The 17,192-nt window shown below is 42.0% G+C and overlaps 1 protein-coding gene across 1 annotated transcript in view; it reads right to left on the bottom strand.

Moving 5' to 3' along the window:
- TFAP2D (transcription factor AP-2 delta) overlaps positions 1-17,192 on the bottom strand; it is a 46,479-nt gene that overhangs the window by 26,894 nt on the left and 2,393 nt on the right. Inside the window, exon 3 of the mRNA XM_032214648.1 lies at positions 14,838-14,898. Coding sequence (XP_032070539.1) covers positions 14,838-14,898 — 61 coding nt within the window. The remainder of the gene's footprint in view (positions 1-14,837; positions 14,899-17,192) is intronic.

Below are 17,192 nucleotides of genomic sequence, written 5' to 3'. Positions count from 1 at the left end.
TCACTGTGCCTCAGATAGGCGGGTGTGAGTCCCTTTTTGTGAAATGGGGCCTTGGAGTTCAGGTGGGCCTTTTTGTTATGTACCTGTCTCCCTGCTACGTTTCATCGGCCCTGCCGGAGCTGCTAGATATGTTAGCTGGATTGGCGGTTGATTTCCCCAGGCTTATGATCCTGGGGGATTTCAATCTGCCTTCCATTGGTGAGACATCTGAGTCAGCTCGGGAGTTCATGGCTTCCATGATGGCTATGGACCTAACTCAGTTAATTCAAGACCCCACTCATAATGGAGGACACACGCTTGACCTGATTTTTGTCTCTGGGCAGTGGATGAATGATCTAGATTTAGGGGATATTTCTATCCTCATCAGGCTTGACTTCCATACTGCTACCCCTCACCGCAGGGAGGCGGAACCGGCTAGATGGTTCCGTCCCAGGCGCCTGATGGACCCTGAAAGGTTCCTGAGGGAGCTTGGGACTTTTCCTGAATCCCTTGCTCACAACTCGACCGAAGCCATAGTGGAAGCCTGGGATAGGGCGGCCACTGGGGCTTTGGATCGTGTTGTGCCTTTGCGGCCTCTGACCCGGTGTTGATCCCGGGTAGCTCCCTGGTTTACCGAGGAGCTCCAGGAGATGAAATGCCAGAAAAGACACCTAGAGAGTGGTTGGAGGGCCAGCTGGTCCAAATCTGATTGAATACTAGTAAGAATTCATATTAAATCCTACTTAGTGGCGATAAAAGTGGCAAACCGGCAACATTTTTCCGCTCTTATCGCGTCCGCAGATAACTGTCCAGCCACCCTGTTTAGGGTGACCCGCTCCTTACTTAACCAAGGAGCTGGGAAAGACCCCTTGCAGGGTAGGGCTGAAGAATTTGTTCAGTATCTGCAGGATAAAATCGCTCAGATCCGGACAGGCTTGGACTCTGACTGGGTAGATTTGGGCGAGTCGACGGGGATGAATCTTGTGGAGACCATCTGGGATGAGTTTGACCCTGTGACCCCCGAGGGCATGGACAGGATTATGGGGAGACTCAGTGCTGCCACTTGTGTGTTGGACCCATGTCCCTCTTGGTTAGTCTCAGCTTCCCAGGAGGTGACTCGAGGCTGGCTCCAGGCGATTACCAATGCTTCGTTGAGAGAGGGGTTCTTTCCCACCGCCTTGAAGGTGGTGAGGCCCCTCCTTAAGAAGCAGGGCTGGGTTTCAACCGGTTCGCGGCGGTGCCTGCGAACCGGTTGGTCGCCGAACCTGGAAGTAAGTAACTTCTGGGAACGGCGAAGCCCCCCAACCCGTGCCCGCGTGCTCGCGCGCCCGCACCCGCTCCTTACCTGGTTTTGATGAATTCTGCGCTTCCACGCATGCGCAGGACGCATACAGCGCCTGCGCGATCCTCCAGGAGCAGCTGGAGCATCGCACAGACTCTAGTATGCATGCGTGTGCCGCGCACGTGCGCGAGGACGCCGCACACGTGCGCGAGGACGCCGCACACGTGCACGAGGACGCCGCACACGTGCGCGAGGACGCCGCCGGCCTCGTTCCAACCGAACCGGTTGGAACGGGGCGACAAACCCACCCCTGTTAAGAAGCCTTCCCTGGACCCAGCTTCTTTAGCCAAATATTGTCCGGTCTCCAACCTTCACTTTGTAGCGAAGGTTGTTGAGAATGCGGTAGCACGTCAGCTTCCCCAGTCCCTGGATGAAGCTGTCTACCTGGATCCGTTTCAGTCGGGTTTCAGGCCCGGATACAGCACATAGATGGCATTGGTCGCGTTGGTCAATGATCTCTGTTGAGCCCGGGACAGGGGCTGTTCCTCTGTCCTTGTCCTATTAGACCTCTCAGCGGCTTTTGATACCATCGACCATGGTATCCTACTGCGATGACTCGAGGGGTTGGGAGTGGGGGGCACCGTTTTACGGTGGTTCTCCTCCTACCTGTCAAATCGGTCGCAGTTGGTGTTGACTGGAGAGCAGGGATCCACCCCGAGGTGCATCACTTGTGGGGTGACCCAGGGGCCAGTTCTCTCACCCCTCCTGTTCAACATATATATGAAACTGCTGGGTGAGATCATCTGTGGTTTTGGGATATGGTATCATCAATATGCTGATGATACCCAACTTTTCATCTCTACCCCAAACCACCCAAACGATGCCCTCGATGTGATGTCCCGATGCCTGGAGGCTGTGCAGATCTGGATGGGAAGGAACAGGCTCAAGCTCAATCTCTCCAAGATTGAGTGGCTGTGTTTCCGTCATCCTGATTGTTCCATCTTTGATGATAGGGGGAGAAATTTTAGCCCCCTCAGAGAGGGCCTGCAATCTGGGAGTCCTCCTGGATACACGGCTTAGTTTAGAAGAACACCTGACGGCCGTGACCGGGGGGGGAGGGCTTTTACTAGGTTCGCCTGGTACATCAGTTGTGCCCCTTCCTGGATCAGGATGCTCTGTGCACAGTCACTCATGCCCTTGTCCTTTCTCACCTGGACTACTGTAATAGTCTCTACATAGGGCTGCCCTTGAAGAGCACCTGGAGGCTTCAACTCGTCCAGAATGTGGCTGTGCGGGTTATCATGGGGGCACCTAGGTGCTCCCATGTTACGCCCCTTTTAGGCGGCCTGCACTGGTTGCCGGTTGTCTTCCGGGTGCGATTCAAGGTACTAATTATGACCTTTAAAGCGCTCCATGGCTTAGGCCCAGGATACCTGTGAGACCACCTTCTGTCACCGGTAGCTTCTCACATCCAGTGTGATCCCACACAGTTGGCCTCCTCAGGGTGCCGTCGGCCAGACCCCCAGGGGGAGAGCCTTCTCTGTGGGAGCGCCTTCCCTTTGGAATGAGCTGCCCCCGGAGCTTCGTATAATCCCCTCCAGTCCTTCCCACGCGCCCAAAAAAGTTGGCTTTTCCAGCGAGCCGGCCAGCCTTAACAAAATAAAATAAATGATTGATTATTGTTAATTTTAATCTAATTTTTAAAATGTTATTGTTAATCTTAATTGGGTTTGTTTTTTGGATACTCTATCTAATTTTTAAAAAACTTTTGTAATATGTTCTTTTTTTAAAATGTTGTACGCCGCCCTGAGTTCTTTGAGAGAAGGGCGGCATATAAATCCAATAAACAAACAAACAAACAAACCAGGCTCATTTGACAGTGATACAGGTGGCCTGTAAATTTAATAACTGAACAAAATAAAAAAAACATTTAAGCATTAAATTGTGCCTACTTACTAGATTTCATTCATTCAAAAAGTAATGAACTTAGTTGAAGGCATAATATAGTTGACAGTACAGTTTATTTGTATACTTGCATGCAAGTAGAATATTACCTGCAGCATGGTTCTTTCTATTGCAATGTCAAATAAAGTCAGATTTTACAGACAAGGGAGAATCAATGAAATATTAATATTTGTTTTCTATAGTCCAGCCTTATTTGTACAAACAGTGTGGGCTGAATTCATAATAGTACCATTTATTAACAACTTTTTGTTCCAACGTTTTTCATTGAAAGCTTCATCAGTTGGTAAAACGCAACCAATTGCACAAAGTTTTAAAGCACAACTGACTCATAAAGTGGTATCATTTGAAATGGTACAAGTAGTGAAGATTAAAAAGAAAATAAGGGTTGAAATCGCAAAGGTTGTACTAAATACACTTCCAGAATTTAGTGGGCTTATGGATAATCTTTTGGACTGTCCTCTCACATGACTTATTCTGCACTTCTCTCTTTCTCTCTCTCACATCCCCCCGCCCCCAGCTGTAGGAGCCAAACTTCTTTTGAAAGCCCCCTCAGATTCTAAAGGCAGTTCCCTTATGGAATGTCCACTACTGCTATTTGACCAGCTCAAGGCCAAATCTGCCTTGGGCATGAAGAACTAGCTGTGCATTTCCTTGGATCTCAACCAGAGAGAATAAAGACACATCTGGAAATAGAGGGGAATCTTCTTCATTTTGGCAATTCACCAGTTGTTGGTAAACTGGAATCTGAAGTTCTAAGCAGCCTTTTTGGTTGCTGGTACCATGCAGCTGTTACTCAGCAACCAGGGGGAAAATGCCTCTGGAAGGAAAAACTGGCAGTTCTTGAGCACACCCACCATAATGGCCTTCAAAATATTGCTGTTTCCCTCCTGTATATGGTGGTAATAGTCCCAGTTCTCAGTTTCTCTTTTTTCATTTTCCTTAACAAAACATTTTTATTTGACTACTATGTGTTCCATATCAAGATATAGAAGATGTTGGATTGATCTGTTTTGCAGTTATGAGCAGACATGTTTCCAAATGCAGTTCTAGCCTTGCAAAATTGGCAGTGCACCATTTCCCTGTCTTTCCCCACCTTTTCCCCCCCTTAACAGCAAAAGCACAACTGCCCCAGGTGGACATGTCCTATTTTTTTGTCCTATTTTTCTGTATGACTAAGGAGAGTGAGCAAATTCTACAGTGTTTGAAATACTACAACAATGCCCAATCTATTTGCAACAACTGACCACGGATGGAAAATGCTAACTTACATCATAATCTTACTAGCTCCAGCTGTCTGCCAAACAACTCTAATTTATCTCTAGTATTTTCTTTAGCCTTATCCAGTTCCAAATCTTAAAGTAGCAGCTGCTATAATGGATACCTAGCTGAATAGTTTTCAGTCTAATAGGGATTTAATATGTCACCCAAATAAAATATGATTTTTAAAATATTTTATATATTCAAAACTAGGAAAAACCAATTATTTGTTTGTTCTTTCTTTCCTGAAACTTTGATTTTTTTTCTTGTTTATAACAATTTATTAATTTATGATATTACATACAAAAAAACCCTTTGATGATGCTAATGGTACTTTTGCACCTGATAAGCGCATTTTGCATATCTGACTCATGGCTTGAACTCCAGCTGTATTTTTTTTTCTGCCACATTTTTCCCTTTGCCATTTTTTTATTAGAAATTTTGAACATAATACAATATACAAAATAAATCAGAACAAAGACATGCAAGGAAGAAACTGGGGGGGGGAGAGAAAAAACATTCAGTTGTGCCTTCCATCCTATGGAGTAATTCTCGCCATAAACCTTTCTCCAAACTCTTGGTCTCCTTCTGGATTTTAATTGTGACAAAGACCATTAATTGTAATCAATACCATTTGGAAATTCAAAAGGTTATAGCTATTTTCTAAATTTTCTGTTTGTCTGCTAAAATATTTTGGATTTTTTCCCACTGATGGTCAATGCATCTACTTTTGTTTATTATGTTGCAATACATTTTTATTTCATTCCCTAATCTTAAATAGCCAAATTCAACTGAAACAGATTTTATAAATGCTTAATGATGTTTCTTATTAACATAGGTTCCAGTTCTTTCAATTCTTTATTATAATCGACTAAAGTATCACCAAATAGTATTTTTGAATCCGCTAGAAACCTTCATCATAGATTATGCTAAAAAAAAGCAGTGGAGGAAGACAAAAATATATTTAATCAAATGTTGTAGCTCTACATTCCCAATAAGAATTGTGAAGTGTTGGAGGGAAGGAAACAGAAAAAAGCAATGGGACATTCAGTTTTATTGTTATCTAAATTACAATTCCATTTACTTTTTACAGTGTTTTGAGCTCTAGTAAATGACTGTTTCTTAGTAATGTATAGTGGCCTTATTTTAAAAGCATACAGACTTTTCTATAAAGATATTTCTATGGGGATCTTTTTTTACAGCTTCTTAATTTTGTTTTCCTCCCTACCTCCCTGATTCACATAGGGGTTTCTTATCAGAGTTTTGATATGCTTACTCCATTAGGCAGCTTCATCACTTTCAGTTTTGGCCTTGCCTCGAGTCTACAGAGAAAAATGAAAGAAGGAACAAGAATTCTTTTTTGAGTTTCTTAGAATTCCAGGACTTTTGTCAAGCTGCCCTCAATGGCATCTGATTTATCCTTTCCAAATGCTGCAGCCAACTCTGTGGAACACTTCCAAATCCTGCTTAATTGTGCAGTAGGCTCAGCTACAAATTCCTCCACCAGCTGTGATTGGATTCACACAATACCCCCAACACATAGAATATCAGCAATGTCTAATAGCCAACAACAACCTCCTCCATTGCCTAACATTTCTGACCTTTCATATATTTTGATCAAAAGTCCATTATGTCTGCTCTCAGGTGTCTGAATTAAGCAGAAAGTTTCTAAGCAACTACTATGACAGAAGCAACTTTTCATTTGAAACCATTTGCCATCATCTCCTGCCCAATGGAGCGGCTCACCCTTCCACAAGACAGAATTAATCCCTGCTGGATACTGCTTGGTACCAGTGATGGAAAGGCAGTGTCCAACCCCAGATCCAGTCCTCTGTAATCAAGAGTTACCTTCTGCTCTACATCCAGTTGGTAGATATGTAAAGAGGAGAAGTAAAGAAAAAGATAACTTCTTCATGAAAACAGATACTATTTTTGTTAGTTCACTGGTTTAAAAGAAGGAGTCAGTTTGATATAGTGATTAAGACACTACGCTAGAAACCAGGAGTCCATGAGTTCTAATCCCACCTAAGGCACAAAACCAACTGGGTGACGTTGGATCAGATCCTCTCTTTCATCCCTAAGAAGGCAGCAGTGGCAAACCATTTCTAAGAAAATTGCATGGATTTGTCCAGGCAGTTGAAAGGATCAACGCTGATTCTAAGACACACATTCACATTAGCTTAAACGATGAATAGAAGTTAAATTACATAGTCTCACCAAGTGATTACAGTCATTTAATTTACTTTAATTAAAAGATTTGTAAGGCCACCCATTTAAGAGCAAAATCCTTGGCAACCATACAAATCTAATAAATGTAATTAAGGAATTCTTGAAATAAATTACTATAATTAAAGTTACTCTAAAGGAAAGTATATTTAGGAGGGCAGTACATTTTAAGAAATTAGAGAAGTGTTTTTCTATATTCTATAATAAATCAATTGGGTGAATTATAATGAGACATTAAGGCTACAAATGTATTTTTATTTCTTTGGCAACAGTTCTCAATCAGTTCTTTTAAGAGTTTTTTTTTTTTTTTTAGTTTATGTTTTCGGTGCATAGCATTACAAACAATAAAAAAGATGAATGAGGAAAAGGTTGTGCCAGAAATCTCTAAAAGTGATATCGTTGCTTTCTACATTCACCATCATGTGTCCCAGACTTCTTTTCTGCCAATAAGAATGCCCAGAAATGGATAAACACACATTATAAAACTTTATTCATAGTCGGGGCAGTAGCAGCAGCAGCATTAGTTTCAAATCCATGCAAATTTCTGTCCCTTGAAATTTTCTCTACCATCAGCAAATTTTCTTCTTGGAGGCTGCCATTAAATGGAAACATGCCATTCAATGCCAGATCACCTTGATCAGGTACAAAGATGATCCTGCATTGCTCAGAAAGATGCTTCCAAAACTTTTATCCCAGTTATCAGGATTTGCAGGGGAAAAATGTGTTTGCTCTCACTTTATTGTCTCCCTTTGGTCCAGGGGACATAGCAGAAGGAAAAAGGGCATTGTGGTTATAACAAAACAGTTGTAATAACAAAACAGTTCAATAAAGACTGAGATCATTCTTGTGTGTGAGAGAGAGGCGGGGAGAGAGAGGGAGAGAGGGGGTGTTGCAGGATGAAGTCTAACTCCCATCAGTTTCAACCAACTCTGGCAATACTGTGGGATATTGGAAACTCAACATTCAACAATGTCAAATTCAACAATGTCTGGAAGGTCACAAATCCTCATCTCTATTCTAAATAAAAAGCATTGACCTTTTGATTTTCCTTTATAAGGGAGAGCTCAGTGCTCTGATCAGTAAAAAAGTTGTCTCCTTCTGACTCGTTCTTTGCCTGTGATATCCCTATTTCTTTTTTATTTTTTAAGTAAAGATCACCTTAAATGGACTTAGCCTGTGGGGTGTAATATCATATATCCCTTCCAGCTATATACTGGCAAACAGGAATGAAATACTGTCTGGAACAGTCTTGATATGATCTTTTTGTGATGGCACTGGAGGCTCTTTTTATGCTGTGACCTGCTGGTACACATCATACATAGTTGAATGCCATGAATATTATTTCTTGCAGTGCTTCATCAATATGCACACGTGCAATGAAAATACATACCAAGATAAAGATATATGGGAACTGAAGGACTGGAAACCTGTTAAAAATTGTGGAACACTCTTTTGAATTCTCAAATACAAGCAGTACTTCATCTAATTCCAAACTTTTACATCGGAAGAAAAAAAAAATCAGATGAGAATTTTGGAAGCATGCCTCTTCAGTACCTTATGTAAATCTGGGTATGATATGCAAATTTATATGTGCAGGTATTCATTGCTACCTAATATGACCTGATCTGCACAGAGGGTCATCCATCGCAGTTGCACTTTGGATCAGAATAACAATGCATAGACTTAAACATCAATGTTGCATATTTCTGTCTCAAAATAAATCCTACCTTCTTCAAATTAGGTTGAATGTGTTATCAATTACTTCATATCTTGCCTCTTGATAACGTTTGTAACCCCTCCATGTTAAATGCAGTTAAATGCATTAATTAAATTCTATTGACTTTGAAGACTTTATTGGGCAATATTTAGAGAAGGTTCAGTCCTATGGAAATCAATCGCTTAGAATTACAGTTTCCTGTACTTTGGAGGTGGAAGTAGAGAGAATGATGATCTCTCTGAGTATGCCCCCCCCGCCCTTTATGTATTTTATTTTACTGAATTTAACATAAATTTAATTGGACATTTCCTCTGAATTCCTCCCAGACAAGAGTATATACTGTAGATAACATGCATCCATCTTACTTTCCATTTTTTATCTATAGCTATATACACATACTATATATGTACCTATTAACACACATACACAAAATCACACACACTATATAGTATGCTTCCTCGACAACTAGCTCACACCAAATGTGAATGAAGTGGTTCCTGTCTGTACAGAAAGTCGTTTATCAAAGCACTTTGGCTATAATTCTGATAGACATTTGTGTTCGCTTCAGGTTGCAATCCTCCAACGGTGGGCTTGCATGCATAAGGCGATTCAGAGGCGAGGGCTCTGTGCCCCTGGGCTCGAAAGGGGAAAGTCTCTCTCAAAATGCTGTTTGCCAAGGGATCCAACGAATTAATAGTAGCCACAGCCACCTCTACTCAGAAGGCCCAGGTGACCCACCAACCCAGCCTGATCTGCCAGCCCAACCGCCCCAGAAACCACAGCAAGCGGCGTCGCGGCCGGCCACCCGCTCCCTTCGCAAGGGTTTTCCTCGTCCTTCCCCCGACCAGCCGGTCGGTTCCCCGCACGCTTCTCTTTTTCTGCTCCCCCTCCCCCCACGCCTGCCTTGTTGTGAGTCCATTTGAAATCTGCTCGACTGGAGCTATTAATTAACCTAGCGCATTAGGCTTTTTCATGGGACGCAGATTAATAGCTTCTTGAAAAAGAGGCAGCCGCGTTAAGGACAATACAGTACGGGCAAATTATACGTATTATGGCATTATCAAGATGCGGGCAGCCAAGAGCTGAAAAGAGGGGAAGGAATTGGGATGACAGGCACAAAGGCTACAGTTTAAGCCTGGCGCTAGCGGGGCCGGGGGTCGGAAGGTTCTTTTCTCCTGGCCTCGCGCCGAGCTCCAGTCGTAACTAAATCTTCCAGGCAGCGCAGGAAAAGGTGGGCAGCGATCCTCCTTGAGCCCTGGATCCTACGGCGAGAGGGGAGAAGGACCCTGCCACTAAAGATGGCGGAGGCTTTCTCAGTGGAAGTCCGGCCATGCATCGGAGCTGTTTCCCGCGTGGCTTTTAGATTAACAGCTGAGCGTAGGGCTAAATTGGGAGGCGAGGGAACTGAAAGAAGGGTCGCGACGGGGCAATAAGAGAAAGCGCGCAAGGGAGAGAAAGGGGGAGCGAGAAAGAGGGAGGGAGGGAGAGAGAGAGGTGGGGGAGAGAGCATTCTTTACAAAACGTTCAGTAAAGCGGGCAATAAAAGGCCGGCTCGTACAGCTTGTGTGTAGTATCTTGAGAGTAAAAGGGCTCCGAAATCTGGGGGAAGAAACAAAAGCACAAAACAAGAGAGGCGGCAGGCGGCGCAGGGGTGTGCCTGCGCGAATTGACCCCCGTCAGCCTTACTCGCGAGGAACTAGACGTAGACTACCGAGCAAATAGGCCTAGGATCACTTCGAACCTCAGCTCTGCCAACCGCTGTTCTCTCTCTTTCCGGTCCTGGTTTGGAGGAAAAACTGCGCTCAAATTTATTTTAAGTTTCGGTGAAAACCCACGAATTGCTACCCCTTCATGCCCCCCCCCCTTGCGTCCTTTTCTTAATCCTCTCTTCTACACGCCAGGGTTTCGAGGGGGCGGCGGGGAGGAGAGGCTGAGTTTTTCCCAATGCGGCAGATGCGATGCGCCGTCGCGCTATATCCTATCAGAATGAACTCATAAGCAAAAAAAAAAAAAAAGTTGATAAAATGCTTGGTCTGAGATATTGCCCCCTGGAGCTGTAGTCCACCCCATGCTGGAAAAAATCCCTTAGTTCCCTTTCCTCTCCCCCTCTTCCACCCTGTCCCCGCCACCCTGAATAACCATTAGGCTTAGTTTTCATAATTAAGTGCCTCAAATTAAAATTGCAGATCAAAGGTATACAATCAAAACCGAATAGGCTGCGCCTTAAGTAAACACATCAAAGGCAGGAAAGGGGGCTGTCCAAAGAGGTGCTTTATTGGGTAGACTGCTTTTGGGTGACTGATTCGCAGCCCTTTTCTACGCCTTTTTTTTTTAAAAGATATTTTTAATCAAATAAGATCTGACAATGTTCCTAGCTCTGCATTAATACCTCGGCTTTTTCATGTCAGTCACCTCTAAGCGATTTGACAAACTCAAGATCTCTTAAAACGGGAAGAGTTCAGATCATATTAATTTCTCCAAAATGTTTTGATTCAAAGTAGTTTGTATTTCGCGTTGCCAAGGGCAATCTGGGAAAGAGACAGTGTGGATAGCCCGGGTCCCCTTTTTCTTTTTATGGCCCAGAGGCGATAGCAGTATTTAAGCTGCTGAAATTAGCCTGGGGCAGGGAAAAATAGAGGATCACAAAGTGAAACAAGAGGCAGGTTTTTTTCCCCTTTCTTTTTTGGGGAGGGAGAGAGGGAGGGAGATTGCCATTTCATACAACGGTATAGGAGGGCTAAGTATCACCATTGGCCTGTCTTCCCCTCCTCTCCCCTCCTCTTTCTCTCTCTCTCTTCTTTCTTTCTTTCTTTCTTTCTTTCTTTCTTTCTTTCTTTTTTCTTTCTTTCTTTCTTTCTTTCTTTCTTTCTTTCGACTACTTGTTTGGTTCATTTGGTTGCACATTCCTAGACTGGCTCCACAGAAGAAGTAAAACAGAACCGAGGAAAAGGTTAAGGAAAACAGACAGACAAACGCACGTACACGCACACACACGCACACGCACACACACACTACAGCCCTAGATTTATAATTAGAGGGTTTTTTAAAAAAAGAGAGAAAAGGAAGAGAAAGAGAAGATAAAGGGGGAAATGGCTGTGATTAAAAAGCTCAGGCATCTTCTATAAATAGGAAATTCGTATCTTTGCAAGTGATTCCTTTTGAAACAACCGATCTGAATATTCAACTTTTAAAGCAAAGCTGCGCCAGTCTGTATGTACAACATTAATATGATCTCTGCAGAATTTGGGTCCTCAGAAAGATTACCATATCAAAGCTTGATGCCTGAGGCTAGAGAAGCTATCGATAGGCCCGCAGCAGGTAAAGTAAAGATTATTGGTTGCGATGGTGCAAGGAGCGGAGCTCCAGGCGAAATCCTGCACGTCATTAGCTGGAAGTGATAGCGGTGGGAGCTGGGCCACCTAATCAGTGGCTACTGTTGGCGCTGACTGGTAATTAGTTCGCCAACATTGAAGCCCTGCCGTCCCAATCGCCCCTCCCCCACTGCAATCTTCAAAAAGAAAACGTCCTCCTGTCCCGACTCTCATGAAAGCAACAAACTGGCCAAGCCGGGGCCAGTCAAGTCAGAAGAAGAGGCGGGCAGGAGGCATCTTCTTGGGTGGGATGGAGGTGCTGGAGCCCCGGAAAGTGGGTTTCCAAGAACACAGGAAAATCCTATGTGCAGCAGCCCAGAGCCAAGATAAATCCGGGGTAAAATCGTCTCCACTCTATCTATCATATCCCACCATTTTATTTCGCATGAGTAGCTTATGCTTCACTCTTGTCAGTTCCCCCATCTGTTTAATAATTATTCATTTCTAAAGCCAAGTCTTTGTATCCTTCTTTCCTCTCTCCCCACCACCACTCAAATTGGGAATTCAAATTACTTGTTTTTCTTAAACCAAACAAGATTTTTTTTTCTCCCTCTCTTTTCCTCCGGATAGTTTCTAAGTGAAAGCATTGCCTTCTTTCTTTTCTTTCTACCATGTGCGTTCTAAAATCTACAGCACCTTCCTTCTTTCAAATGATTCTAACCTGCCTTTGAGAGTTTTAACAAAGAGTTCAAAATATAAGGTGATCCCGCCCCCCCTAGCTATATGTTTTAACGTATTAAGTGGCCAGAGTGGAGACAAGCTGGATGATTCCATACTGAAAATTTCATAATCAGTCTAAATGTTATGATTATTTCTATCATGTTTTTAAAAAGATATACAGTATTTATTATGCATTTTAGGCACATATTTAAAACAGACAGCGCTGCCTTCCTTGGGAAGGCAGATGGGTGGCTCACGGAGCCAGAGCATGATGGTTTTTTTTAAAGATTAGTCAAGAAACAGCTTTCCATTTTCAGACAGGATTTTTTCATTATCATTTTTACATCATTGAATAATTCAGTTACATTTTAAAAGGAAGAGGGAGTAGGGAGGAAAAGAAAGAGGGACTCGTTTTTTTCTTTCCTGCAATCAGTAGCTCCAGTAATTACCAGGAAAGAGTTTAAAGAAGTTGCATCGGTACTATCTGAAGGACTCAACAGGAAAAATCTTCAAATGGGAGATTGGATTGCAGTCAAGTGCTACAAGCCAAGCACAGTACCTCAGTTGAAGGCAACACAACTTCTTTCTCTTTTGGCAGTACTGATCTAGCCCAAAAGACAAAAGCATTTGTTTATCTCTGATATATTAAGTTCTTAGAAACTTTAAATCTCTCCCTCCTGTGGTGGGAAATAGCTATTTCACTGAGAACAAAGAAGTCGTTTTTAATTATTTCAAGTGGCTTATGCCAGAAAAATAATCATTTCATTCATATCTAAACTGCAACTAACCCTTGGAAAAAGTATTTTATTCTTAAGCCACTCCCTTTCCTATTGATTTCCAATGTTCATGTAGTTTTACCGCAGGATGCCACAAATAAAATTATTTGTGGATCTCCAAACATAAAAACAAAATCTTTGGATACAGAGGATCAAAAGTCGGAAGGGTCAAAAGTCAGAAAAGAAGGAAGGAACTTACAATTGAGATTGTGTTTTAGAATGGATAGTTCCATCGGCCTATAGTTAGGGAAATATAACATGCAAGCCATAACATACTTAGAAATAAGCCTTGTAGATTCCCACTGTTCCAAGGACTAAAGCAATGAGATCTGAGAGACCCATAAAACCTCGACTTTGAAGGCGTCAACCGAATTGTCTTCGACGGAGAATGTCTTGTCAAGGCGCTGTCCATTTCAGCACCAAAAAGCTATCCCGATTGTCTTTCCCCAATTAATGCGATTTTGGAACACTCGAAGTTTGATGGTTTTAAAGATTTTGTTGCCAGCCTCAGCTTGTGCTTCTTTTAGAATAACATAGTTCATATTATTTTTATGAACAATCATTATTTCATAGATCTAAATCTATACATTAAATGAATATTCCCCTTGTTCATTTTGGCGCACTCTTCTTAGAAGTGATTCTAATTTCTTCCACAATGACATTAAACTGAATGCATACTATATATAGTACAAAAGCAAATCTGGAATTCGCTTATTTGTATGCACGAGCCAAATGGAGGATACGATAAAGCAACATATGTATTTTTGTTCATTTACTTTCAGTTTAGTCTACCCATTAATATATTTCACAGCATGATAAGGTTGAATATTGTTCTGCCCTGATATTTTCCTCACCTTAATTCCAATTTTGACAAAGTAATTCTTGTGCCTATTAAAATAATGGTGACATAAGAGCACAAACTGGCACCTCCTATTCAATCAAATATATATCCATACACTTAAATCATTATGATAGGAATATAGAATTTGGACTGCAAAAACTCCCCAACTTGTTACGGTTGCTGCACTTTTCCTGCACCTGCCAGTGTTTTCATTTGCAAATACTGCCTTCGATTTTAAATAGAATTGATTGAATTGCTAACAATCATCATGTTACTTCCTCTGGCTTCCTTCGTTTTCTGGTGCAAATTGTTCCAGCCAGAAGCATGACTGGGAGGCTACAAGACACTTACCAAACAGTGAAATGGAACCAACAGGCAAGAAAAGGTTCACACAACATCATTATTAAGTCGCAAAGAGAGCATGTCTTTCGTTCCTGAACTTTCCACTTCGATATGGCCATATCTGAATTCAAAAGCCCTCCAAGCAGCAGAGACCACTTAAACCTGCTTCTTCCCTCAGTATGATTTCTGAGATTTCTTACAAGATTCCATCGATGGGGATCAGAGGGGAAGAGAGTTACATGAATATAAAAGACAGTCAAGATCTCCAAATGTTTTTTTTAACTACATTTTGGGCACATGGCTTGTCCCACAAAACTTGCCCCAAATTTCAGGTGATAGGCAAACAACTTCATTTTTTTTAGTGGGAGGGGAAGAGGAGATATATGCCTACATATTTTAATATATATTAAAAAGTGCTTACCTCTCCTTATCACCCCACCTTGTCCATTCAATACTAGCCCACACTGGGCCTCCACCGAACCCTTGAATAAAGAAGAGAAAAACCAGATTCAAAAATCCACACAGGTAAAATGCATAGTAGCTGCAAGGCTGAAATGGTTAGGATTTTAGTAGAGACTGCAATCGTTGCAATGGATATAATAACTCTCCTTTGGAATTGTGAGATGGGAAGGAGAAACCTTAGAAAAGCACAGCTTGTGCTCAAAACAAATAAGCCCTTTCTTTTTCTTCTTCTTTTTTTTCCTGTTCTCAAATATGACAGTTCTTTGACGGACTGATTGATTGGCAGGCAGACAAAGAGGAAGTGAGTAGCATGGACAGAATTTGCCAAAGGGATATTTGGCACATGGAAAAAAAAAAAGAAACAATAAAAATGAAAGTGACTCTCTGCCTATTTGTGCATTTGAAATATGCACGGCCTCTGGAAATGTAACATCTCTGTGTCACAAAATTGCCACCAGTGAATCAAATTAGAGAAAGACAATGGGCAGATCTAAGGATGGAGTTAAGTTGGAGGGATGTACCCATATAAAAACGGATGCTTCTAACTAAACAATATAGTTGTAGTCTAAGCTGAATAGGAAAATGACCAAGATAGGTTAGGTACTGCCCATAGAAGTACATAAAGTGAGTATCACTGCCTGTCTTAAGATGCAAGGGAGAACTCTGATTTTTTTTTAAAAAAACAACCTTTCCTTATGTGTGTGCATGGTGTGTTCTTATATGCTCTGTCCAACTACATCTCCCAATTCTTTTTCCGTACTGCAAATTTCAACAAAGACACACACTTTCCTTCACAAACAAATAAGGTTTTAAATATGGAGTAAGCCTTTAAAGGTGTTTCACCTACACAGCCGTCTATGATGAATTAGTTAATGGGGAGAAAAAGTTGGTACATAATAACCGTAATACCCCTCCCCAGAAAAACCCTTTTACAAAAGCAATCTTTATGGTCCTTCTTCAACCCCCCACCCCACCCACCTTTCACCATCTTGATACTGGCCTAAAAACCCCTCCTTTTACAAGGCCTCTTTTGAGTTTAAATGTTCTGCCTTAAAGTGATTATGAAATCAATATGGACAAAACTGGGCGACTGAGCATAAATTAAAGCAATGATGGGAAAAGGTGTGACAGTTTCTTTTGTTCCCCATGGAAAATCTTTTTAGGGGACTGAAAGATGTCCACTGTGGTTCCAAGTATCCTTGCATCTGTTAGGCTGACTTAAACAGCCTTCCAAACTATTGGACTTTCACTTAACATTCTGAGCAGAGGAAAGTATATTTACATTTGTTGCATTAGAAATGAGACATATGTTGATGAGGAAAGTGGAAAAGAAGGGGGAGGAGGAGATGAAAAAAGAAAAGAAAGAGACTGAAAGACTTGAGAATAACACTCTTCGAGAGTGGTCCTTTCACTTCGGGTCATAAATCTGATTATTTACTCCTGTAAAACCTGGAAGTAAAATGAACAAAGCAGCAATAAGCTTATAAGCTACATAAATAAGTTACAGGAGTTCCGTCTCTCTTTGTATAGTTCTATTCCTGATTTGCAAATAAGGAAGTAGCCATGGTGGCATGGTCCAAACAAACCAGCATTTCTGTATCCTGATTAGAAAGTTGGCCAGGCTGCAAGTATAATTGAAGAACGTTTTGTTGAGCTGAGCTTTTTAACAATCTTGCATAGGTCTAAATACCCAATGAGTACACACGCACGCACGCCCACGCACACACAGTATACCGATTTAAGGGATCTTATTTTCTCCTTTCTTACCTAGAAACAATTTTTAATTTTTTTTAAAAAATGGAAATGATTCTTCCAAATGGATCTGCTGTCTCCAGGCTGGAGAGGGAAAAGGGAGGGTCCAAGGGGGAAAACGTTGTTTGGTCGGATGACATTGCACAAGTGACCAGTTGAATGGCACTAAGTCGAAAATTGGATAAACTATGGTGCTTTCTCGCACAGGATTTACGCATTGTGGGTTTCCTTGCAAACGACGCTAATCCCTTCTTTTGAAAAAAAGATACAAGGCTTTGTGCTTGGGCATAGAAAAAAAAATGTACAGCTAAAAAATCAGCAGCAGACGTGGTTATAAAAAAGGGGAGTAAATAGGTCTTAGTGAAGCTAAACAGTGAATGGCAGATTTGGGAGAAGGAGGAACATAAGGGAAGCTCTTGTTGAAAACGGAACGGGGGTGGGTGGGAAGGGGGCAACAGACGCGTAGAAAATTATTGAGTGAGTTTCAGCGCGGAAAGTCAGGTTTTAAGGAGTTGGTGGCCCCTGAGGATTTTATTCTTGTGGAGATTCCGCCGTGTATGAG

This window comes from Thamnophis elegans, chromosome 3, assembly GCF_009769535.1.
Source record: "Thamnophis elegans isolate rThaEle1 chromosome 3, rThaEle1.pri, whole genome shotgun sequence".
Lineage (NCBI taxonomy): Eukaryota > Metazoa > Chordata > Lepidosauria > Squamata > Colubridae > Thamnophis > Thamnophis elegans.
The sequence above is the reverse complement of the archived record's forward strand: the minus strand, read 5'-3'. Positions and strand labels throughout refer to the sequence as shown.